The sequence below is a fragment of the Diadema setosum genome, chromosome 10, assembly GCF_964275005.1.
Source record: "Diadema setosum chromosome 10, eeDiaSeto1, whole genome shotgun sequence".
Lineage (NCBI taxonomy): Eukaryota > Metazoa > Echinodermata > Echinoidea > Diadematoida > Diadematidae > Diadema > Diadema setosum.
The window spans coordinates 19233091-19260278 of NC_092694.1; the positions used below are offsets into that span (position 1 = coordinate 19233091).

General features: G+C 41.6%; 2 protein-coding genes across 2 annotated transcripts in view; one reads left to right on the top strand and one right to left on the bottom strand.

Annotated features, from left to right (window-relative positions):
• Positions 1-1061: 1061 nt before the first annotated feature.
• Positions 1062-4842, bottom strand: LOC140233705 (serine/threonine-protein kinase mos-like). Its single transcript, XM_072313805.1, has one exon. The coding sequence runs from the start codon at positions 3997-3999 to the stop codon at positions 2749-2751; it is 1251 nt and encodes a 416-aa protein (XP_072169906.1). The 5' UTR covers positions 4000-4842; the 3' UTR covers positions 1062-2748.
• Positions 4843-12578: 7736 nt separating this feature from the next.
• The window catches only part of LOC140233834 (synaptonemal complex protein 2-like), a 61315-nt gene continuing 46705 nt past the window's right edge, over positions 12579-27188 (top strand). The window contains exon 1 of the mRNA XM_072313927.1: positions 12579-12718. The gene's annotated coding sequence lies outside the window, so the exon portion shown is untranslated. The remainder of the gene's footprint in view (positions 12719-27188) is intronic.

A 27188-nucleotide genomic window follows, 5' to 3' on the forward strand; every position in this document is an offset into this window, starting at 1 on the left:
TACAGGTTTGGGAAACAACAGATTCCCAAGAGGTGTGTTTTCCCAAAGGTTTGTGATATACCTCATGTGCCAGTTTCTCAATAATCCTTCCTTCTTGCTCCTGGACTAGCGTAATTGACTTTTATACATCATAAGTCTCTTTTAAAATATAGAGAGGACATTATAAAAGCTTTGAATATCATAAAGCCGACTGCTTTAACTGCTTATACATTGTATTTTATTCATCATTACCAATTACATGTAATATTAACGTCACGATTATCGTATCTTATTTTTACGCATCCGTACACGGAATCCAAAAAGAACAATGAACTTAGATTTTTCTTTGAGAGAGAAGTACAATGAGGGCAACCCTCCAGACTATATTAGTGCCTGAGTGCGCAAACTTACAAAGCACTTCATGCTATGATGTAAACTGACATGTTGCAGTTACCAGGCAGACGTCCGAAACAGATAATTCACTGCAAAGAATACTAGCATGGAATAGTCCAGAATATGTTTAGAGGTCATGAGAAATATTACCACTTTACCTTATGAGACTCAGACTGACACCAGATTCAGTCATACATTATCGGCGGCTTGCATTTCACGCAGAACCTGATAGCCGAGTCCGTTCCTGAGAACAAACCGTATCGAATAATACCAGGAGAAGTGTGGACGACTTCTCGAACGACCAATTATAGTACACACTGGCACAGTTTGATGTTTTCGCCGGGTAAGCGTTTTGTATAGACAAACTCAGTCACCTTAAAGAAAAATCCAGGTCCACTGAAGGACATTTAAAGCATTTCATAGTAATTTAGACAAGGAAGCAGACTTGCATTGACTGTCAGTGATTTCGTGTATATACACATATTCACATCAATTGGTTTAGACTCTACTACCAAAATTACATGATTTTTTTTTTCGATCTAGAAGTAAAGTGATTACCCCACATGAACAATTGACGAAGCAGATACACAGGGCAGTGCTCGATTTCATAATCACATGCAAGGAGACATGTCATCACCGATATCAACAATGAGATAAAACTGTGTAGGACGAGTACAATTATTACGAGTACAATTATTAATTTGGTCTGGGATTTTGTGACGAGCCTATAGAGAGAGAGCGATTCTGTACACCGAAGCCTTGGGTTTGTGTTATGAGATGGACAACCATTTGAAAGGAAATGCACTTCAAATAAGATTATGCCCTTGAGATCAAAATAATGAAAGAGGTCAAACGAGAAGAATTGAAGGAATTCAAGAACAATGAACACAATATCCCCCTCGATCCAGAACTTTTCACATAAAGGCAATGCATAATTTAAAATATGATTTGGTCATGTCAGAACTCTTTGACTCGAATTCTTTACCAAGTACAATGCTCGTGTAAGCTTTACCAAGCTCGGGAAAATCATTAAGATTTCCAAATATTCTTTGTTTGCGGGAAGGGTCGCATTATTTCCTAAGGACCGAAAAACAAACAAAAGTTTGCCAATCAAGTAAATGTTTCATAACGCTGGGTGTTTCTTCTCAAAATTTCAAGTATGTTTCTCAACACAAGCACACTGTTTAATCGGCCGAAATGAAACTAAAGCACTTTAATGTGATAAGGGGTAACGGACATTCATGCAGCATAGTGACATTATTAACAAAGGCACTGTGAAAAGTGGTATGCCCTCCTCATCGATCAACCAAATCTATTAAATGTCATCCATAACCTTCCTCAGGACACGGGTCATGTAAGACGTTCCATTATAATGAGAAAAATACACGGATAATTTCCAAAACCTGCAATTCGTATGAATAACATATAGTGTGTATAGTAATGTGTATGGCAACGCGTGGGTGTGCATGCTCAGAATGCGAGGACAAAATGGGTCTATACGTGTTTAACAAGACCTTGTTCACATCTCCATGTAGAAACTGATATGTTTCGTGTATGATCTGCTGGAGGTAATCAGGGGGAATATCGACTTGTGTGTGGGCGTGCACACATGTGTACGTAACAGATGGAGCTTGTAGCTTGTGTTGACAAGAGATCGAACTCGTCATGAGAAACATGGTGTGTCACAGAAATGCGCTAACTTTGACATTAACTTGGTTTGATAGTATTTCATCTATGCAAAAATTTAGAGTACTGTTATTACCAGAAATGGTATTCATTCACATTTGAACCCGCATCAAATGTATACAGGAAGACAAAAGTAAAATGTATTGGAAACAAATAACAAAATGGGGGAATAACGAAACAAAAATCACACTTACACACCAAATTGTTCTATAAAAACAAGATGTTGAATGAAAATATGACAGTTGATACATACAGATGGTAACATTTTGTACACCTATGCTACTGCGCATTTGCATATTTAGTATTTATTTTAGAACAGCAATGATAAGTCCATAAATGTTGTCAACGTCCTTCAGACCAGTAAAATGTGGAACTTAGTAAGAGTGAAGGTACCTGTTTGGACGTATGGAAGCAATATTAGTACCATTTTCAAAATTGTCCAACTGAGTGTATTTGGCATATCTTTACCTCCGTATACCCACGTCATTACCGAACGCTAGAGACACGTCGGACTTCCATCAAAGTGGCACAGATGGTGATACCTGGTCGCGCAAAACGAGATCAGATCGTCACTGCACGCCATTTCTCGACCCAAACAGAAAGGGATTTCGTCTCAACAGCCGACTCAACAGCCGAATTTCTACCACTGACTTTCCAGCCTGCGGGAATTTGGCCTCATCCGGCGTCTGCTCAAGCATTGTCGTCACAGCCGAGTCGTGTCTCGAGCTGTTTCAAGATATCTCGTGCGGTGGGTCGCTCCTCCGGTTGCTTGGTCCATGATTCGACGATGAGTCGCCGGTACCAGTCGTTCTCATTGTGGTTGTCAGGAAATTTAGGGCGCATGTCATTTGCCACGACACCGAAGATGACGACATGATGGTTTTCACCAGCGTAAGGCGTCTCCCGTGTTAGCATCTGCCATAGGCTGATTCCGTAGGAGTAAATATCGGCTTTTGTTGTGGGAGCGCCGCCACACAAAAGTTCCGGTGCGCGATACCCGCAGGTACCTGTGAGGTAAGACCTATTTGTTGGACTTCTCAACCCCTTCTCTTCAGATCCAAACACCTGTTGTGAACAACCATAGTCTCCAAGACGACAAATATCTTCATCGTCCACGATAACGTTGGCTGGCTTGATGTCCAAGTGAGCTATGCCGTGTGCATGGGTGTGTTGCAAGGCGCGAATGATATGGAGGGCAAATTTGGCGCGACGTGGTAGTGGCAGTTGTTCAGATTGATCATTAATGAGCTGTTGCAAATTTCGTTTCCCAGCGTACTCCATGATTATGAACGCACCTGCCTCGAAGTCTTCCACTGCGCTGGTCGCTAGAACGTTAACAATGTTTTCGTGCTTTAAGTAAAGGGCGTTCACTTCCGCTCGAAAGCTCTGCAGCATAGCTGCCGCGTTCGTCCTCCGAGGACGAAGAGCCTTGACCGCCACCCTCTGACCACAGTATTTTCCAACAAACACTGAACCGAATCCACCACTTCCTATAAGTCCCTCAACGTGGAAGTCCGCGTTGACTAGGTCCTGATGCTGCACTGCTACATTATCGTTATCGTCCGTCACACAGTGGTATGTCGTTCGAGAGGCGTGCTGGTGTGTGATAATCCGAAAGTTAGTATTCATGACCCACTCCCCCATCACTAAATCTGTATTACCTCCTGTAATTCCTGCACTCTGCAATCCAACTGATAATTTCCTTTTATGGTAACAGCGACAATAGCGTTCATCTTCTGCAGAATGGTATTCTCTGTTCCTTATCACACACTCAGAATGTTTTCGTTTGATATCCAAAGTTTTCGAATCGCTTATACGAGGGCACAGCAAGTTCTCTGTGGACGTCGTCCGGCGAGTCCGCTGCAAGTATGCTCTGTAGATTCGCAAGAAGGCGAAGTGCCGCGAAAGGAGACGCAAAATTACCTCAAATATTTTGGTCATTGTGAAAGTCAGGCGTCACGTCATTGTCAAGTAAATCAGGTCAACTACATCTTTGCATCGTATCCAATGAACGGTGAAGAATGATAGTAAGAATCCCATCAATGCTATTGCTGTGTAAGGCTGATTGGCAGTACATCATGAGAACTGGTAGCAGGTGATTTTTTTTTCCATTCCAGGTCTAGACATAATCGATCAATTGAGGCTGCCCTGGAATATCAGCTGTTGCTTGAGAAAACAAAACACTAGGAAAACAAGCTCACGTCTGGTACCGCATGAGGCCTAAAGACGAGTAGTGCCAGTGTTTGGGTTTCCAAAATAAATCTAATCTGAGTAAAGGTGGCACTTTAAGTACTCCAAGCCATCATCATGCGAATTAGTGAATCCAACACAAACACATCTTCTTGTATTGAAGGTGACGTGCAACAGCTTGATATATCCAAATCATATACCTTATGACTAAATTGTGATCAATGTGATCCTTGAGCAGATAAACAGGTGTCCCATAGAGCAACGCAGAGTATTCACAAAATACAGATTTATTCACAATTTTATACAAAAGAGTAAAACGATTGTGACTTTTCGCAGCACAGTTTTAATAGTTTCCAAAGGTATTCACGTTCAGTTGCTCCTTGAGGTAGATATCACGAGGAATATTTGGCCGAGACAAATCATGCGTGTGGCATACTTCTTACTCACATTCCCGGTACACTGCTGCCAACATATTTTCATATTACATCCTATTCAGCGGTAATCAATCAGATGTAAACAATCTTAAGGTTGTTCGCCGAGTATTGTCAGGGTATATAGCAGGTTTCATTATTGCCGTATATCAAACTAGCACAAGTTGCGAGGGCTTCTTTGAATCTTGAAGATAGGACAATGAGAACTGATTGTAGTCACCATAGCAGCTCATTGAACTTGTTTTATTCCTTTAGGGACAGAAGTCAGTTCTCGAATCCTGATCACACTTGCAAACGATCACTTACCAAGATTAACCATTCTGTTAACGAATGTGGTAAGTTGACAAATTTCACGTCAGGCCCAGTCTCCGTCGTATCTTGTCATCATTCCGATGATTTGATAGAAAAGTGAACATGATAATCTCATTGCGATTGTCCGAAGACACACCCACACTCCATAAGCCCAATAGGCCGACACGACAACAGAGACGACTGCATATACTGAGCTACACAAAACATACCGCTCAGAAATCTTGACACAACGTTTGAATATTATGGGAACATGTTGCTCGCCCAGTTACCCAGTCAGCTGTGATGTGCGGTACCCGCATTTTTCTTACGTGCAAATATTGTTTTTATGTATTATGGTGTACTAGTACTAAGGGAAGACTGCGTTGAGCTGTCATCGTGCTGTCGATCACAGCTGCTATAACAAAAAGCAGTGTAAAACAGGTATGCGTGTGTTTTTGTATAAGCCTGTGCGTGAGTGTGCGTGTTTGTAAAAGAGCTGCAATCTATGCTACCAAAGTGAACGCTCTGTATTGATTAAACAAAAACAACGTTTGTTCATTTTTTTTGGGGGTCAGTTTTATCAGTCAAGCTGAAGAACACGCAAAGATGAGTATATACACACACTGTAGTTTAAGTTTCATTGAGTAAATTTTATTTCTCCACTTGTATGAAAGAAATCAGTATGACAAAATCAAACATTTTCACATGAAAATATGAACAAGAGCATTCATTGCAAATATATAATTATATAAAAAAATACTTATATTATATTTTATGGTATACATTCATGTATACAGGTGGAGGAGACCGTTATCGATAAGTAAATCTTTTGACTTGGATATAACGGCCTCTAGACATTATGACTTGTTACAGTTCTCCCCTTTTTTACCTGAAGGAACAGAGCACATACACACAGAATAAATAATGTAAACTTTCAAGTATCTACAATGTTGTTTGCCAGAGGAGAATAACACAAAGGGGATAATAACAAGATAGAAACGAAACTATGGGAGAAGAATAAAGGAGTTCCAAAAAGGGAAGGTAAAGAGAAGAGAAGAGAAGAGAAGAGAAGGAAAGCGGGTATACAGTATTCAGGAGTTGGGAGCTTTATCCAGAAACCCCCCCCCCCCCCGAATATTATCTAAAAAATTATATTTCAAACGATAAGAATTACAGTCAACCAATTATCATGATTTGGGGATAAAATAAATCGGTAAGCATAATTTCTAGCTCGAGTGATACGTTGCGAGTATTTTTTTTTAAATTAGATGATTTAAAACACTGTAAAGAAGATCTGCGTCTATGGATAAGATCATCAGTCAACCAATATCTGGACCATGATGTGTACAGACTTTTGAGCTGTGATAAGACGAAGATTTTCCAAATGATAATCTGTTGCACCCTGGGTAGGCTATAAATAAATACTGAAGTTTGAAATATACATATCTTTAGACATTTCATAGAGCTGATTGTTAGTATATCTATACATGTATATTGCTTTCATGTATGATGGGAGATTTTAAGAGTCTTTAAATCATGAAACAAACTTACAGTGTGTACAAAGAATAGTGAGAGTCACAATACCGACATACATAAGTCATACAGCCCACTAGTTCACAGCCCACGAGTTCCACATTAAGTAAAGAAGCTCACTAGTTATACAGCCCAAAAGTTCGACATCAAGTAAAGTGAGCCCACGAGTTATGCAGTCCATGAGTTCGACATCAAGTAAAGTAAGCTCACGAGTTATACAGCCCACGACTTCGACATCAAGTAAAGTGAGCCCACGAGTTATACAGTCCATGAGTTCGACATCAAGTAAGGTAAGCCCACGAGTTAAACAGCCCACGAGTTCGACATCAAAAAGTGAGACCACGAGTTATACAGTCCATGAGTTCGACATTAAGTAAGGTAAGCCCACGAGTTATGCAACCCACGAGTTGTACAGCCCACGAGTTCGACATCAAGTTAAGTGAGCCCATGAGTTATACAGCTCATGAGTTCGACATATATACGTATAAGCAAATAAAGCCTATGCATGAGTTTGACACTTAAAGGCATAATTTTCCATTTGCAGATGAAACAAAAACCCAGCATCAGTGCTTCAAACTAGTTCTAAAATGTGAGTTAGGGATAGAAACGACCAATATGAAAATTTGAACCAGTATAATCGATGTTAGATATTGTTAGATATTTTTTTTTAAATGTGAACAATAGTTATAATAAAAATGTTTCCAGACTAAACCGTTTACAGTTATGGTTTAATGAGAAAAATAGTGATATCTCCTCATATTTCAGGCTTTATTGCAAAAAGTTGATATGGTCGGATGTTTTGTGATACAACTGACCTACACATATGCATCAAAAGTGATATCTTGAAAATTTTTAAATCACTGCTCCCAAAGGTAAGCAGGACCTTTAAGCAAAAAAGGCTCACGAGACGGGCACCATGCAAAGAAGGCTCACGAGACGACACTACGCAAACAAAGCCCATGAGACCGACACAACGCAAAAGAGGTTCACGTCGAGACCGACACTGGGTAAAAGAAGGTCCACGAGACAGACAGGATGAACAGCGCCATTTATAAACCAATGAATAGTGCGCAGTTGTGTAGGATGTCCCGATAATGGCATAAGGAAGAAATAAGTGAAAGGTGCTACTTCAAGGTGTTACCGCGTCAGTTGCCCTCTCTGACCCCCTCAAATTTTCAAGATCTCTATTTGTGTGTGCCTGTGTGAGTGTTTGTGCAAAAATTGATACAATTTATTAAAAGTTTGTTTGTTAACTCCTCGATATTTTGAGGCAATCTCGCTCCCCTCCCTTGAAAAAAAAAAATGATTAAAAAATTGATTTAAGAAAAAAAACTGTACTTGGACATAGTTATTGCAGTCTAGTGGGATCTTGAAAGAAAATATGACTGCTATTAATATAAAATATTGTCTTATAATAGTAATGTTGTTGTGCATGCTGTTGTATAACAGTTCTATATGAAATAAGGATTACAAGTACCCTCGCCGTCCATTTTTTTTTTTAGGAAGTAGTGGAATTCATCCCCGAAGCCGTCCTGTTCCTTTCTACATACAATCAATCAGGAATATAAATATATACGTATTGAAGCGTCCATAGGGGGGAATATACGTCTGAAAACCAGGTATCTGAAGGGGAATTCGTTCCAAAGGGGAAATTTTTGATTCCCCTTAAAGGGATTGTATAGTTTTGGTTGAGACCTAATTTCAGGTTTCTAACATTTTTTGGTGAGATAATGAGAAATCTCTCATGAAATATGAAAGAGCGTGTAATTCTATGAGGAATTCAACGTTTATTTGATGAAAATTGGTTTTGAAATGGCTGAGATATCCACAAAAAAAAAAGGCGCTTCTCATAAAGTGTGGGACCGACACTTTATTACGATCACTATGTTTTACTTTGTTTTTGGATGTTTCAGTCATTCCAAACCCGACTTTCATCAAATAAACTTTGAATTCCTCTTAAAATGGTATGTGTTTTCTTGGTATCTCGCAAAAGGTTAAAAGCCCAATTCTCATCTCCAGCAATACTGTACCATCCCTTTAAGGCTTTGTGTTTTTCAAAGCCTTATCATTGATCTGGGGCGTCAGGACTACTCCACAGTAGGGCACAAATAGCATAGTGTGTTGAGGACTGTGCCATCAGTACAATTTAGGGGAGATCGGCAGGGATGCAAAAAAAAAAAAAAAATGGTGATAGAAAAGGGGTCATGCATGGGGGAATTTAGATACATCTGCTTTTTATTTTAAAAAAAAGAATTGTATTTTCTCATTAACATACAGGATTTAGTGGTAAATGAGATGCATTTTGTGCTCTTGTCAGTTAAATTCTGCATTGAGACCATATATGTATAATTTCATAATTTTTCAAAAAGGGCAATATCTGCATTTTTCTGAATATTTTCATGCTTTTTATCAAAATTCCCCCAAACTATCATTTATTCCGCATTTTTCTTTTATATATCTGGCTGAAAATAGCGTTATATATATATATATATATATATATATATATATATATATACATAATGTATAATGTCCATATTCAGCTCCGTCCACTTGTGAAATTAACTTTTACAAGGAAATGTTTCACAAAATGATCAATGTCACAGCGCTTACCTGCTTTACATGATCTGAAGGGGATGTAGTAATCAGCGAAGGTGTGGATTTAGTATGAATTCACAGAAAATAACGTAATCTTCTATCAAGGTAACATTATGATTTAGGAAAAAATGCATCCACAAAAACAGCTATTTATCCCTATTCAAAAAATACAGTTTTGAGGAGAATATAATATTACGAACACAAGCTCGCAAATCGAGGATCCATTGCTGCGTACCTTAAGGTCTTCATCAATTGAATTTCATACATTATAGTTACAGAGACGAATTGGTTCTCTAAAACTTTTTAGCAGTCGGGTAGGATATCTAATATTCATTTTAACTAGTGTAGTGATGAGAAAATAAGGGGTAAATCTTACATCCTGCCCGTACATCTTCTAGCTGGAAATGGGGAAAGGTTATTAAAATTAGTACGATGTCATTATGAAAACCAGAAATTGAAGCCACACATTGTTCTTGTTATTTCCCCTTTTCCACTTTTATGACATTAATGCAACACTCTGTACAGGTACACACTTGTAGTCGTGGGCCTCTTCTCCGTAGTGTCGGTCTCGTGGGTTTTGCTTTTGTTTTGGTTTGTTTTGGTTTGTGTTTGTTTGTTTGTTTTTTTTTTTGCCTGGTGTAATAATTCAGGGTTTTATTTGATTAGCGTCGAACTCACTCACGAGGCTGTATGACTCGTGAACTATATAACTCGTAGGCTGTATGACTCATGGACCTATTTTCAATGTCGGTTTCGTTGATCGTATATGACTCGTGGGTGTCGGTCTCGTGGGATGACCCCAATTTACGGCACGTTTTTGTAATGACAATAATAAAGTTGGTTTTGCCAAGTAGTGACACTATTTTCCCACACAATATTACTGTAGGTGATGAATGGGGTAATTGTTTGTTTGTTTGTTTGTTCATTTTCAATCTGAGAAGATGGCTGGATATCCAATATTCAGCTACGCTAAGCTGATTTTCCATGGGGTTCAATTGCGTGTGAGGCGGGACCATTTCACCGGGTTAAACACCCTGCTCTAAATTGACTGCCGAACATGTTAAATTGGATGCCTAAAAATGAATTCGAATGAACGAGCGCAGCATAAATAACACGCGACTACGTGACTATAAAGTGAATGAACGAATAGCGGAATGGTGCTTGTCTTACGAATTTCAGTTGAAAAAAAAAATGATTAGAATGAGGTTAGAGGTAATTCGAATGCTCCAAAATTAATTTGAATGAAGAGATCATAAAATTGAAATACCGAACATGCATCTAGGCGAAATTTTGCTGAACTGAATGCAGCAATAAGAAATTAGACTGAAAAAGGCGTGAAATTGGCTGGGAAAAACCTATAAAAACCTACTCCATACACCCGTGCACGCTCAATGCATTTTCGATAGGCCTGCTTGGAAATGTAGTTAATATTAGATTTGATATTAAATTGATAAATTTTCCTCTTCCACAGAACATAACGTAATACTATGCATTAAATATCATATACTAGATATAGTTGCAAAGTTCTTGTCATCCTCAATACTTACGTTGACGGTGAGATTGTCTGACAATCGTGCCATTTACTGCTTTTTCAATGGGATGATGTCGTGTTCTCGTAATCATTGAAAGCAGTAGTAGAGTTTTACTTGTAGTACGTAGAGTACAACGAGCGCCTTCAACTGGTATTTCATGCAACATGAGAAAGTGAAATCATCTAGCTCTCTTAAGGACTAAAATTACATTCATGTCCACCATTGTACATAGGCCCGAAATTTGTGGAATCCAACTCTGGACTATAAGATAAAAACATTCCCTAACTGTATTCTTTTAAGTACAAGTTTATTATTATTATTTTTTTTTTTTGCTTGAGTCCTACCGAGGCAGTGTTTCCAATTAATCCATAATAAACTTATTATCATTATCCCCAGATAATGAAGTGCATGCATACTTTATTTCATCAGCGCAGCTTTAAAGGGGATGGCTAGTAACTGATTCGTGGGAATCAGTGGGAGTGCTGGGGATGATTGCCCCAATCCTTGTGGGATTCATTTAAGAGTACATTTATATCTATTGTTGTGTGAAAATTATTTGCTTCAGAATGGTCTCATATTTAAGTAATGTGCAGTTTAATGCTTCAAGGTTAGCATGTCTGTACAGTGACGGGGCGATTAAACTGCACATTACTTGAATTATGAGACCATTCTGAAGCAAATCATTTTCACACAACAATAGATATATAATGTACTCTTAAATGAATCCCACAAGGATTGGAACAATCATCCCCCAGCATTCCCACTGATTCCCACTGATGAGTTATTAGCCATCCCCTTTAAAGCACGCATTATACAGTCAACTGTGTGTACTCAAGATCAGAGCCTAGGGCTCTGCTCAAGACCGTTTGTAATTATCGTGTACAGATGTATTATGTTATGTTGTGGAAGAATAAAATGAATAAATTGGATATCATATTGAATATCAACTGGATTTCCAAGCAGACTAGAGGAACGCATTGAATGTGAACTGGTGTGTTACTGAAGGTTAGAGGAAATATCCAACAAACTTTCATACTTGATCAAACGGTCTATTCGCCCTGTTCACGCTGCAGGTCACTAGTAACTCATTACACCTTATGGAATAGTTTTGTTATACACATAAGGGCTTACATGAAGGTCAGGGAGGTGCCTCCCTGATAAGATACATTGTACTGGGTAAGCAAGAATCATCACTACAGCACTATGTTGAGCCAGCCCCCCCCCCCCCCCCCCCCCCTCTTTGAACACCCACCCTGCGCAGACGATCACTCGAGCGCACGAGATTCAGCCGCACACACGGTGATTGGGGGAAAGTTTATGCAAACGACAGACGCGTCAAATAAAAATAGGGGGCAAAAGAAAAATAAAACACATGCATTTGAAATTGTTCTTGAGTTAAGAAGTTAAATTTTCTTATGAATAACATTGAATAAGTATATAATATCTAAAATATCGAATTATTACTTGTAAGGTAGTAATATTTGTGTATTTTCTTTTTTGGTTAGCTATCAATCTACCCTTGCAAAATTTCGCCGTTTCGCAATCGCTTTGGGAACGATCATATCGGCCAAAGCCTTGCTGCATGCGTGATGATTGGTGGTACGGTGTAACGTGAGTCGTTTGTGTGCGTGTGAGTGGCATGTATTGTACGTTCGTACAACTGAGCAGCTGGACGAAGGAGCGGCGGATCTAGTTGATCGGATCATCAACAGCGCTCTATCCCGTGAGTCCCGGTACGCGGTACCGACACCGTATCGATGCAGGATGGTGTGGCAGTCGTCGCGGCATAAATGCAGCTAGTGATACTTACTAGTACGTATAGGACCTACAGCACGCTGAAGCCACAGTTTAGGACCTAGATCAACTTCTATGCTCCTGAAACTGGTTAGAAACAACTTGTTTGGACCTGGTTCCCGATGCATGTTATATCGACATCGGCAATCCATAGTGATCGTGCCTCCACTCATCATACTCTCATGTTGTCTAGACTAGTAGTATTCTAATCTGTGCTTGCTACACTGAAGTGATGCCGTCGCCACGAACTTTGCCAAGTTCTCGTCGTCGTCGTCCTCGATACCAGCGCCAAAGGTGAGATTGTCTGCCGTTTCTCAATGGGATGATGTCGTGTTTTCGTAATCAGTGAAAGCTGTACGATCTATCTCAGTATCTAACGGTAGACTCTTGAGTACTCTGCAGACTAACGTTTAACGTTAGAGTTCACAGCCTAACGTTAGGCCTGTCTACTGTAGCGATTTTGGGTCTTTGATATTTGTGATGTTTATGCTGTGCTATATGGTCGCTGGAGTAATTATGAGGCTCCAACTCAGCACTCACAATCCCTTGCACACACGCACTTCACCTCAGCCTCAGCCTGCTCAGGTAGTTCATTGCTGCTGGCAAACACACTCATTATTCACATGCAGAGGACTATGCTATCTGGCATGGCACACGTCACTCAATCATTGTCATCAACATGATCAGATGAGCACAATAATAATTTGCGCCAGAAGTAACTAATACATACCGTCTCAATGATGGTCTTTATTCACTGGTCAACGTGGTACATGTAGCAACCAGGCCAAAGCGTGGAAACAACTCATGAACTGCTACTAAGTATTTGGAGAACGCTGATCTATTAATGGTACAAACTGGACCTGCACTCTACTACACAACAGGTACTAAGTGCATGCTGCAAGCACTAGGAACTCCCAGCTTCCCTGCATGTACTCACTACTGAGTACTAGAGATGCAGAACTAAACTGGATGAATTGTAAGGGGGCAGCTATAAGACTGCAGCTGTAAGACTGCAAGGTTCCTGACACACTGCTGAAAGACACCGCTGCTAGACAACTGAACTTTTACTGCGCACATGTGGCCTTTTATACCCAGGCCAAGTGGCAAAGGGCACTGCCACACTGGACACACTAGCATTTGTTTATACATGTGTGTGTATATCATTCATTGGTTTAACACAGTGCAGGGAATTTCTGACTATATGCTGCCCTCTAAGGCCAAAGGCCAATTTTGTTACACAACCCCCCACCTAAATTGAAACGTCCCCGTTTCAACGAAAACACTAAAAAGAACAACATTGGACGGTTATATGAAGTATAAAAATATACTCAGTTAAATGTATAAAAGCTATACTAACGAACACATTTACACTGTACATAACGCTTTAAAACCCAATACGATCCTAAGACGTATTCAACGCAAAGTATCAAAACATCAATCTTTGGTGGAGATCAACGGCAGGAATGTTTCTGTGTTTGGCATAGCTTCCTACAAAAAGACATCAATAACACATGTTCTATAACTTAACCGTTAACTTAACTCTTCTTTCTCAAACTCACGAAGAGGAAACTTACGCGTTTGACACAATCTTAACATAAAACAATTGGAAGGCATGTTAAAAGCACATAATAATATCTGTAAATGGTTGCAGCTCAAAACATAAAAGCATGATGTTGAAACACCATTAATATGTAGCTCTATAGCATCTTATCACACACTACAAATTGTACCTGTACACTGTAATTACATGTGTACATCCTGATATCCAAGCGAGCTGCCTTGCATAGAAAACATTGCATAAAACAGGTCCTAATGGTGACGTCCTTAGTCCCTGACTAGAAAGAATACAGTACATTTATCATAATAAGACACTTGCATTACACTTGTATGCCCACAAATCCAAATCAGGACATACAGTGAATACATCAAGAAATTTGGCACGAATGTCAACATTACACAACAATACGAGGTAGCGATATTAATCCATTTTCTCGTCGCCATAGAAAATCTGTCCAACAAACACAAGCACAATTATAACTTGTCATTGGTGGTACCTGAATACACAGACCTGTAGGAGGGAAAAGAAACATAGCCAGAGTGAGAGAGCGAGAGAGAGCCAAAGTGTAGATACAGCTGCAGATACGGACAGGTTGAGGAGGATCTGAAACAGGTCGAAACGGAGTCAAAGCAGTAATCTGCTAGAGGGAGAAACATAAGACAAGAATTATAGAAATACCACCAAAGAGTTAAAAGTTTGAATCACAATACACACTGATATGATATTACATAGCAGAAAAACATTATCTGTTATACTTTTTTTTTTTTCACTCATCTTTCTGAAACTGAGGCTGCAGAACACAAACATTAAACATATAACTTTACAACTCAAGTACTTTAATCTGAACAATACTGTTTCCTTTACCTTGCAGCATGCAAGTTAGCGAGACTAAGCACCTGCAACGGTGTGTATGAAAAATAAATACAACTATTTACGAAGGTCATGCAGAATTGTAACTACATGTATGCATAAAAAAAATACTTCTTTTCTTTAAATGCTTTGGATACTTGTACTGACTAGGGTGTCTTTCCCTATCTGTCTCTTGTCAGCATTTCATATACAACAAATACTATGACATACAAAAATGAAAAACAACTAACTCGTTCACTTCTGTACATGTATAAGTTTGATGCCAGCTCACCATCAAATCTTATGAAACATAAAATTAAATCAGTTTCCCTTTTCTTTCCTTCCTTTTTGGCAAGGGAACTGTACACAACAAACATTATACTTCACAAATTATGTAAAGCGAGAAATCTGATATAAAAGGTTGTCATTTTGGCAAAAGTTTCCCAAACCACTGATAATATTTTTCTATTCATTGAACGTTCAAATTATCTCTGGGATATCTAATATGAAACGTTTTATTGAAAACTGGTGAAACTGGTGAAACTGGGAAAACCGGGAAAACCGGGGAAAACTGATGATATTGTCGCATCAAACTTATAGCATTCTGTGATGACATAGTACCAGAAAGGAAAAAAGGGAAAATTATGCTTAAACTGTGGGCCAAAATTATGATTAAAGTATTTGACTCTCTTTTGACATTCCGTAGTTGCAATTTACTCTTTTGTTCCATTTAGCCGGGACGACTGCTGCGTACGTCTCTGTGAATTCATTTTTCCTAATAAGCACCCCCTCAGCGTAATATTGGATGCTCTTTGTCTCCACTACTGTCGCCAGAATCTTATGGGCCGGCAGGGACGGGAGAGGCGTGATGGGGTTGGGGGCGGGGTCACTTTTGGCGGTGTGTGGGGCAAGGGGTTCATCCTCTACATCGTCGTCACGTTGAGCTTCCTGGGTGTTGTCCTCGTTGTCGTCGTCCTCGTCGTCGTCCTCGTCAGGGTCATCGTCGTCATCGTCGTCATCCTTGGCATCGGCCATCATCATAGCCAGCATCCCCCTCGGTTTTCCCCTTGGAGGCGTGGGGAAAATATAGGGGTCGGGGGTGGGTGCAAGGGAAATGACTGCAGGATTGCTGGGCGGGGGCTGGGCTGGCTGGGGCTGGGCTGGCTGGGGCTGGACTGGCTGGGGCTGGTATGGCTGGGGCTGGTCTGGCTGGGGCTGGTCTGGCTGGGGCTGGATTGGCTGGGGCTGGTCTGGCTGGGGCTCCATGACTTGGACTGTGCGGCGATTTCCCTCTAATTGGGTGGGGAGGGGCGCCGGTCTTCTGTGAGTATGCACATGTCGTATGTGCCGAGACAGGTTATATTGCTTGCTGCCACGGTAGTCGCACTCGTTGCATGCGAAGTCTCTGCCACTGTTGCCACCGTGCTCCCTTCTCAGGTGGCACTCCAGCCCCCTCCTTTCGGTGTAGGACTTCCCGCACCGCCTGCAAACGTAGGGGTCCCTTCTTTGTCTGTGGTAACGGCTGGAGCCTCGTCCCTCCATCTGCAATGTGCAAAAGATATGACATAATGCAAAGCTATTACTAATAAAAGAATTTAGGGGGTCTTCTTCTCCTTTTCGGATATCGCCTTGGCGGCTCATTGGGGATTGACTCATTTTCTGATATGTCACTCTGCATGGCGTTTTCCTCCATGGTTGGAGGTTGGCGAGGTGATGGGGCGGGGGATGTATCTTGCTGTGCCGGTGTACTGAGATCATGATCTCCTCTGACATGATCATAATCATTTGGCTCGTCTATTAGGGATTTGTCTGGCTTGACAGCCAGGACGTCATCATCCGGGACTTCTTTTGGCGATGGTTGTATGAAATCCCACTTTTTCCTTTCTTCTCCCCTGTATGGTTTAAGCCGGTCCGCATGCACTACCATGGGTTTGGCTTTCTCCGAGGCTTGAATTCGGAAGGTCACGTCCGATAGTTGTGTCACGATCAGGTATGGGCCTTTCCACCTAAGTTGTAGCTTTGGGGAGACCCCCTTTCTCCTTGAGTGGTCGTATAACCATACAAACATCCCCTCTCGCAACGCTGGATCCGTCACTCTCCTGTCATAATTACGCTTCTGTCTTGCTGCGTTTGACCTGTAGTGCCTTGCAGCTCTCTCATGCGCGTTTTGCAGTCGTTGCCTCAATTCTTCAGCGAAGTCGCCGAGGCTTTCATTTTGTGGAGGGGTGGATGGTATGGTCAAGTCAATGGGGAGACTTGTCTCCCTCCCTAACATCATCATATTAGGGCTTTCTCCTGTTGATTCTTGGGGTGAACTTCTGTAGGCACTGGTGGCGTAGGGGAGGACGTCGTCCCAGTCTTTTTCACCACCACTTTCCCCAATAAGCATCGACACAGCACTCAGTAGTGTGCGGTTGAATCGTTCAACCATTCCGTCGGATTTTGGATTGTACGCTGTTGTTCTCGTCTTTCGTATGCCTAGAAGTTGACACATCTCTGAAAATAGCTGTGATTCGAAGTTTGTCCCTTGGTCGGAATGTAGCTCATGTGGGACCCCAAAGCGACACACAAATTCTTCCACAAATTTCTTGGCCACCGTCTCTGCCCGTGCATCAGGTATGGCGTATGCTTCCATCCATTTCGTGTGGTAATCTCCTACCACCATTACCCACTGATTTCCCTGACTGCTCTTTGGTAGCGGTCCTAGCAAGTCGATCGCTACTCGCTCCATGGGCGCTCCAACCCGATACTGTTGGAGGGGTGCCAATCTCTTCTTTGGGGGCGATTTTCTTCGCTCACACAGCTCGCACTTTCTGATACACACACGTACATCAGCTGTTATTCCAGGCCAGTACAGCCTAGCCTTTACTCTAGCTAGTGTCTTCTTCAGCCCAAAATGTCCCCCCATTGGACCAGCATGCAACTCGGCTAAGGCTTCACTACGGAGTGCTTCAGGCAAAATCACTTGCCACTGCAGAGACTTCCCGTCATCTGCCTCCCATCGCCTACACAAAACGCCCTTGTGCATTCCCAACTGTTCCCACTGGGACCAATACGTTTTGGCTGACTTTGACATGTGTGAAATCTCTGACCACTTTGGTCGCGGCTTGTTTTCTTCTTTTGCTTCTACCAGCCATTTCAGAGTGTCATCATTTTCCTGTGCATTTCTCACATCTTGCCATGACAGAGAGGGCTTGGCTGCTATGCCCCTGACCATCTTCTCACCTTCTTCACTTGTACTGGGTGGTGTTAGACCGTCAGCTTCCCTAGCATGCTCCACCATTTCCTCTCGGCCACATTGTTTACATCGTTGGCGAGACAGCCCATCTGCATTTCCATGTTTCTTCCCAGGTCGATGTTGTATTTCAATGTCGTACTCCGCGATCTGTTCCAGCCATCTAGCCATTTGGGCCTCTGGATTCTTGAAATTTAACAACCATCGGAGGGATGCATGGTCTGTGCGGACAAGGACCTTTTGTCCATACAAGTACGGTCGATATTGCTTGAGTGAGGCTACCACTGACAGCAATTCTCTCCTTGTAGTGCAGTAGTTTCTTTCTGGTTTGGTGAATTTCCGGCTGTAGTAAGCGATGACCTTTTCTTCTCCATCTTGCACCTGTGATAAGACTGCCCCTAAGGCGTCGGCACTAGCATCTGTGTCCAGAATGAACTTACCCCCTGGCAATGGGTATGCTAGTATTGGCGCACACAGGAGTCTCTGTTTAAGTTCATCGAATGCTGATTGACATTGTGTTGACCACACAAAAGCTTGAGACTTTGCCGTTAGTTCATGTAGCGGGTTTGCTATCTCTGCAAAGTCTTTCACAAACCTTCTGTAGTATGAGGCGAGACCTAGAAAGCTTCTAACCTCCTTCTTGCACTTGGGTACAGGCCAGTCAGCCACTGCCTTGATCTTGTCGGGGTCTGTTGTCACTCCGTCCGCTGACACTACATGGCCTAGGTACAACACAGATGTTTGAAACAGGTGACATTTGCTTGGCTTGAGCTTTAAACCAGCATCTCGTAGACGAGAAAAAGTCACTCGCAGTCTCTGTATCTCTTCCTCTACTGACTCCCCAAAGACGATGATGTCGTCGAGATATATGAGCAGGATGTCCCACTGTAATCCTCTCATTACTCTCTCCATTAGTCGCTCAAATGTGGCTGGTGCGTTTGTCAGGCCAAATGGCATGACTTTCCATTTGTACAATCCATTTCTGACCACAAATGTTGACTTCTCCTGAGCATCTTCGTCTAGGGCGACCTGCCAATATCCTGAAGATAGATCTAATGTTGAAAACCACTTAGCCTTGCCAAGTGCATCGATGGTTTCGTCAATACGCGGAATGGGATATGCGTCTTTGATTGTTACCTCATTCAGTCGTCTATAGTCTATGCAGAGGCGTTTTGAGCCGTCTTTCTTCCGGACTAGAACGACATTAGCGGCCCAGGGGCTGCTGGACGGTTCAATCACTCCTCTTTTCTCAAGTTCTTTCACCTGTCTTGTAATCTCTTCCTGGTTACAAAGTGGTTGCCTTCTTGGTCGCTCTTTGATGGGTTTCGCATCTCCTGTTTCTATGCTGTGTTTCACCACATCCGTTCTCCCTATGTCTCCACTGTCGGTTGAGAAAACATCTTGAAAATCAAGGAGGCATTGCTTTACATCATTGTAGTGTCTTGGATGTAAATTTGCTTTACTTCTTTCAAACAAGTCCCTCAAGTGTTCAGGAATATCTGGCGGTTCAGCTGAATTTGTTGCTTGCACATGATCCTCCACTGTCACAGGTCTCACAACTCCCACAGTCATACCTTCTCGAATTGTTAACTCGTGTTCGCTGGGATTGAATACTCGCAAAGGAAGAGTCTCAGTGTCAGCTTCCACTAGTGCCCTGGCTAAAATTAAGCCTTTGCTTTCGAGATCGCTACCTCCATCGACTGCTTCAATGATAGCTGGGCCTGTCATAGCATCACTCTTGTTAGCTATCCTACCGGGGATAATTGCCTCATGACCAGCTGGCACAGACATTGTTGATGAAACCACCAGTCTCCCAACAAAAGGTTCACCTTCCTGGCTCGTACATTTGATTTCTTCTCCATTTATCTTCAAAGTTAACCTTTTGAAATCGAGGCTACCTCCTGTTGGAAGCAAGAAGTCCATTCCCAATATACCTGGGCATTTGATGTCTGCGAAGATTACTCTCACAAGCCGAGTCGTCTGTCCAATTTGTACTTCTACCCATGCAGCTCCTAACACTTGAAGAGGATTTCCATCTACTTGTCGTATTTGTATGTGTTCATGTTCCAGCATTGGTCTCTGTTTACTGTCGATCATGTGGTACATACTAGCACTTACAATAGTGTCTGTTGAACCAGTGTCGATCAGAAATCTGCAATTTTGCGATCTCAGTTGTCCATTGACATACAAGCCTTGTTTTGGTTCTGGATCAAACTTTGGTAACGTAACCACTCGCTCTTCTACTGTTGGGTTGCTTGAGGTAGGGGGCTCTGTTTTGGTTGTGGGCTCTGCTTGACTTGTGTGCTCTCGTTTGCTTGTGGATCCGTTGGCTTTTCCAGCCTTTCCATGGATCCTTTGGGAGGCTGACTTCCGTTTCCCTTCATTTGGTGCTGTTTCTGGGGTGCAGGGCACTGACGAGCAAGGTGTCCTGGTTCTCCACAGTTGAAGCACTTAAAACCAGCAGGCCATCTTCTTTGTTGAGTCTGGTTTTGCCTTTGTGTTGTCTCTTGAAAATTTGTTTTCTTCTGCCTTTCCGTAAGGAGCTGTGTGATTGACTCCATTTGCCTGCTCTGTTGTGACAACATGTGTTCCACTTGTCTGAATCTACTTTCTGTCTCGCTGTCCAATGTTCGCACAAATTTCCCATGTCTCATTCTCTCATTCCTCCTTTGAAATTCTACTCTTTCAAAGCTTTCGGTCTCAATTGCAGCCTGTATAGCTTCGTCAAGTGACGTAGGACGGGCACGATGGATGCCTTCACGAATGGACTGGTGCTCTACTGCGTCAATGAAGTGATTCCTTTCAAGTCTATCTCTTGCAGAGGCTGGAATCTCAGGATACGCTCTAATGGCTAGTTCATGGATGGCCTGGCCTAGCTCTTGTAGTGACTCTCTTTGTCCCTGCCTTCGGTGTCGTAGCTCCACTAAATAATTTTCTGCTTGATGTCCTGGTCCAAAACGACGATCGAGCAGTCTTACTAACTCAATGTATGAGTTTCGCTGCATAGTCGGAATGTCACATATCACACGCATTGCATTTCCTTGCAGGCTGGCAGCTAGAAAATTTGCTGCCTGTTTGTCACTCCATCCATTTACTTCGGCACAGGCTTCGAAATGTTGGTGGTAATCTTGCCATGGTGTTGTACCATCATATCTATCTGGCATCATCACTGGTCGTTCACGGCCGACTTTATTCATTGTAGAACTCTCTTTCTCACTTCTGTGTAGTGGATCAAATGTGTTCAAAATCAATTCATGCTCCTCGGTAGGTGACGAGTGGAAGGGGTTTCCTTTTGATGAAGTAGGCTCTTGTCTCTTTGGAGCCAATGGGGTAGACATTCGGGCTGGGCGTAGTGTCGAATGGAAAGGGCTGTAGTCTTTGTCTGATACTTGTGCAGCATAATCTTGGGAAAGGTAACCCGAGGTCTGACCTCCATATCTTGACATTGCTGAGGGGACTTTAATTTTGACTTCTGAGTCAACTGTTGCATAATATGGTTTCTTTACACTTCCCATTGGTCTGCTTGGAGTTTCACTTCCTTCCAAGTCATGATGCATTCTCTCCTTAGTCCCTTGCAACTTCTCCAACTTCACCTCCATTTGTGCCTTTTCCCATCGAAGGATTTCCTTCTCCATCCTTGATTTCTCTAATTCTTCCATCAGCCCCAACACCTCAGCCTTTTCACTCCTGGACAATGCCATATTTCTTACTCTCAATCAATTGTTATGTGGAAATAGACAGGTATAAATTGACAAAAGCATTCATCAATCAATAGTTCTCCACTTGCAATATAAATGCTTCGGAAAGAAATGAAAGAAAACAAAAATGTCACTTGCTACCTCTGATTGTACTGACACAAAATTCACCTGTACCTGTAATGACCAGTCTGGCTCATGTCATAATGTAATTCGGTTCATCACTCGGCTCGTGGTTCACAGCTCATAGCTCGGCTCGTGTCTCCGTTCATTGCCCGGCTCGTGTTCATTCAATCCATGAATAGTGTATAAAAACATGAGAATGTATACTGTCAAGCCAATTTCACTGTTACAGTTCATGTGCATACGTAGTTCTATATGGTTCTTATGCATCACTTCTGAGCATTTGTCTACAAAATTTGGTCGATCGTGCATCAATACTGAGCACTTGCTTCCCTCGTTGGTATATCATGCGTCAATTCTGAACATTTATCTTCATGGTTGTCAAAAAAAAAAAAAAAATGTACTATAGCATCAATGCTGAGCATTTACCTCTGTACTCGGACTATTATGCATCAATTCTGAGCATTTGTCTTCACGGTAGGTCTATCGAAATACATGTAGATTCTATGCATCAATTCTGAGCATTTACAGTACGTATCTTCATGGAAGGTTGAATCATGCATCAATTCTGACCGTTCATTCTCATGGTAGGTTATACATCTAGAAATATGCATCAATTCTGAGCATTTATCTTCATCTTGTGACTGTGGTAGGTGGAGTTATGCCTCAATTCTGAGCATCTATATTCATGGTATTGGTAGCTAGGTCGAAATATGCATCAATTCTGAGCATTAATTTCCTTGTCTGCCACAGCACATGAACATCACAATGAAAAATGAAGTGCACTAAAATCTTCTTCAGCAACTAAAATTTTGGAAGGGATTGGTGCATAAAATCCCACCGCTGCCACCAATTTGTAGCGATTTTGGGTCTTTGATATTTGTGATGTTTATGCTGTGCTATATGGTCGCTGGAGTAATTATGAGGCTCCAACTCAGCACTCACAATCCCTTGCACACACGCACTTCACCTCAGCCTCAGCCTGCTCAGGTAGTTCATTGCTGCTGGCAAACACACTCATTATTCACATGCAGAGGACTATGCTATCTGGCATGGCACACGTCACTCAATCATTGTCATCAACATGATCAGATGAGCACAATAATAATTTGCGCCAGAAGTAACTAATACATACCGTCTCAATGATGGTCTTTATTCACTGGTCAACGTGGTACATGTAGCAACCAGGCCAAAGCGTGGAAACAACTCATGAACTGCTACTAAGTATTTGGAGAACGCTGATCTATTAATGGTACAAACTGGACCTGCACTCTACTACACAACAGGTACTAAGTGCATGCTGCAAGCACTAGGAACTCCCAGCTTCCCTGCATGTACTCACTACTGAGTACTAGAGATGCAGAACTAAACTGGATGAATTGTAAGGGGGCAGCTATAAGACTGCAGCTGTAAGACTGCAAGGTTCCTGACACACTGCTGAAAGACACCGCTGCTAGACAACTGAACTTTTACTGCGCACATGTGGCCTTTTATACCCAGGCCAAGTGGCAAAGGGCACTGCCACACTGGACACACTAGCATTTGTTTATACATGTGTGTGTATATCATTCATTGGTTTAACACAGTGCAGGGAATTTCTGACTATATGCTGCCCTCTAAGGCCAAAGGCCAATTTTGTTACACTACTGTAGGGCCTACTGGTAGATTAACTTGTTCTTACAGTAGGCCCTACCATAAGTTAGGCCTACTAACGTTAGACTAACGTTAGGCACCTAGAACCTAGTAGATGATCTAGTAGACTAACTGTTGCCTAGATCTACTAACTATTTCTAGACAGATTAGTACTAACGTTAACGAGTTCAGTTCGGGAAACCCACTCACAAGGGGGGCCCCTCCTTATAAGTAACCCGTCCCCCTTATAAGTAACCCCGTCCCCCTTTTAAGTAACCCCCGGGGCACCCCTTATAAGGAGTCTCCACGCTTTTTTGCAATGCAACGCGAAAATGAAAGGACTGCGGCAATTCGCTTGATTATGTCCATAAAGCTTCACAAGTTTCCTAGTTACTCACGAAATTTGAGCAAAATCGGTTTGAGGCATCATATCTAAAATCATGGATTTAAATGCGATGTCAAACGACCCATGCGAATGCTGAAATGCGAGCGATTATACTGGCGTGAGTGTCGCCAGGCGCGGCGGCGCGGCAATGCTTGAGTGCAGACGTGGCGACTGAATGAACGAAAGTCTCCGTACTCAGTCTGCTCCGATAGAAGGGGAATGCTGTTTTTTAGCTGCACTTAGTTATCATGTATCTAGACTAGATTCTAACCTAGTTAGGGTTTAGACTACCGGTAGGCCTAACTGTTAACTGAGTAACACTTAGATTCTATTATTAAACGTTAGCTATTTTATATGGCACTGTAACGTTACATAGTCTTAGGCTCTACACCACACCAGACCTGTCAAACAGTGCGAAAACACCAGATGCCATGGACATGGTGGACTGCACTTAGGTCCTACTCGGATCAAGAAGAAGAAGAAGAAGTAGAAATCTACTTTCTAAGTTAACTGCGACCTAGGCCTAGGACCTACCTGAACTGTGTGAAGGAGCGACCCGAGGTTACTCATAATTAACGTTGTTAGGCCTATTAAACATGTTAGAGTCGGGCACCAGTTTGCTGCAGGGGTCCAGGTTGTGGCACCCCTAACGTTATAGGAGTAACGTTAGGATAGGATGCAAGGAATATTTTCTGACCATATCTTCAAAAGTAAAATGGAACAAAGAGCAACTGAAGAGCTTTCTTTTGATACCAAAATTATGAAATAATTTAACTCTAATGATGGCCTTCATAATTCTAATTTAAATCATCTGTGTCGCGCTAGACATAGTGTTTTTATAAAGGAAAAAAGTAGCTTTTTGCTAGTCTAGTGTCTAGACATCTAGATGACTTTCTAGACAAAATGTTAAGATTTTGTTCTGTTGCTAGGCAACCACCATAATCCCATGTTTGTATCTTGATAGAAAAATAAAGACAGAATAAACTGACCAGAAAGAATATAAATTATTAGTGGAAAAGTGAGCAAAGAAAATGGGATTCCATCGGGAGTCGAACCTGAGACCTCCGGATTGCTAGACCGGTGCTCTACTGACTGAGCTATAGAAAGCCCTAGTACAGTGTTCGTCCCAGAAACCCTTAATTCTCAATGCTTGGGTGGTCAGAAGCTATAGCAGTGTGTTTGTGTGTGACACACACGCACACACTTGAACCTGGCATAAACCCGAAGGATAATTCAACTTGGGGATAAATGCGAGGGATCACCGAAGTGATGCAGCTTTTTGAGTTTGTAACAAATAAAGACGGAATAAACTGACCAGAAAGAATATAAATTATTATTATCCATACAGAGGATTTTTAGAGCCCAAATACAAGTGTTATTTTGTCGACGCACCTCATAACCTCCAACCCACTTAAAAAGTTTGTTGAACTCGACCAATATTTTTTGCCGAGGCGACCAATATTTAAAATATTGGACGGCAAGAGGGGGATTCCCCAAAGTTTTTATAAACTGCACCGTGATTGGTTGAGATATATACGAGATGACCTGAAATATGTAGTAAAAACATCTGTGATTGGTCAATCACGAATATCGTTTCTTCTAAAATGCTGTGTTTATAAAATACAAACAAATTTCATATATCAATTAGTTGAAATTGTTTTTCATACAATTTTTCCAAATATCACTTTCATAACAGGAAATTAAATTTAGGTTTGATGAAAACAAGTTGCATTTTTTTTTTTTTTTTTGTGCATGCAGGCGCAAGTCGACGATTGATCAGCTCTGCTCAGCGCTAGCGCTACTGCTAGCGCTACTGCTAGATTGCCACACGTTTCCACTAATAATTTATATTCTTTCTGGTCAGTTTATTCTGTCTTTATTTGTTACAAACTCAAAAAGCTGCATCACTTCGGTGATCCCTCGCATTTATCCCCAAGTTGAATTATCCTTCGGGTTTATGCCAGGTTCAAGTGTGTGCGTGTGTCACACACAAACACACTGCTATAGCTTCTGACCGCCCGAGCATTGAGAATTAAGGGTTTCTGAGACGAACACTGTACTAGGGCTTTCTATAGCTCAGTCGGTAGAGCACCGGTCTAGCAATCCGGAGGTCTCGGGTTCGACTCCCGATGGAATCCCATTTTCTTTGCTCACTTTTCCATTGATAAAAAAATCTTAATATCAAAAGAGATCTGGCATGGTAAGGATTCCTCCTGTGACCGTCTGTAAATCTAACGTCAGACCCTTACACTATTGTAAAATTCATTTCTTGTGTCAGTTTTGAGGATTAATTGCAACAGTGACCAAAATTTCGGGGATGGGTCTGGTTATGGCACCCCTATGGGATTTACACATTTAAAGGTTGCTTCTACGGTAGAGTCTAACACTAACGGTTACCTGAATTAGACTACGATGACATCCAGTAACATCAAAGACTTTTAGAGGGCCATTCAAAAGGATTCAATCCTGAGCCTGAGGAGATCCATGTGATGTAACCATGGGATGGTCAGTTTAAATGCAGTCTGGATTAAATTTATGTTTCTGCTTCCAGTGATCATTGAGCTTAGACTTGAACTTAGTTGTGCACTGATGTTGCCTCGACAGCTTCTGCACAAAGGCTATTCCAAGTAGACAGACTAGGTTCTACTCTGACTGAAAGAGTTCAACCTTTTACTAGTTTGACACCTTCCTTTATACAACTTAAACTTATGACCGTGTGTAACTTGATCATTGATGACAAAAGAGAACAGCTGGATCAAAGTCTTCCATATCATGCGAAATCTTGAACACTTGAATCATATCTGAACTTTCACATCGATACTCTACCCACTAGGGATGGAATCCCCAAATACTTGAGTCTCTCAGGATATGACAACGATTTAACTTAAGATACCAACTTTGTTGCTCTCCTCTGAACTGATTCAAGCTTTTTTGCATCACTCTTTGAAAGTTTGTTCCAAACACAAGAGCAATATATTCCAAGAGTGATTTAACAAGGGCCTTATACTTCCCTAGTCAGATGATTAAAAGTCCTTTTGATCAGACCAAGTACTTTATCCCCCTTTGCAGTTACTTTGTGTACATGAAGAGTAAAATTGAGGTTTGGAGAAAAGTACACGCGAGATCTTTTTCCTCTTTGACTGTCTCAGTACCTTCAACATCATTCTTGTCATTTTAATGCATAGATCTGATATTGACATCGAGGATTTCTACGACCATGGTGCATAACATTACATTTCCTGTGATTGAATTTGAGCTGCCATATCTGGGACCAGACCTCAAGTTTG

What these genes read in the sequence shown, in the direction of transcription:
- LOC140233705 (XM_072313805.1), bottom strand. Translation starts at nt 3,999, where the DNA reads ATGACCAAAATATTTGAGGTAATTTTGCGTCTCCTTTCGCGGCACTTC.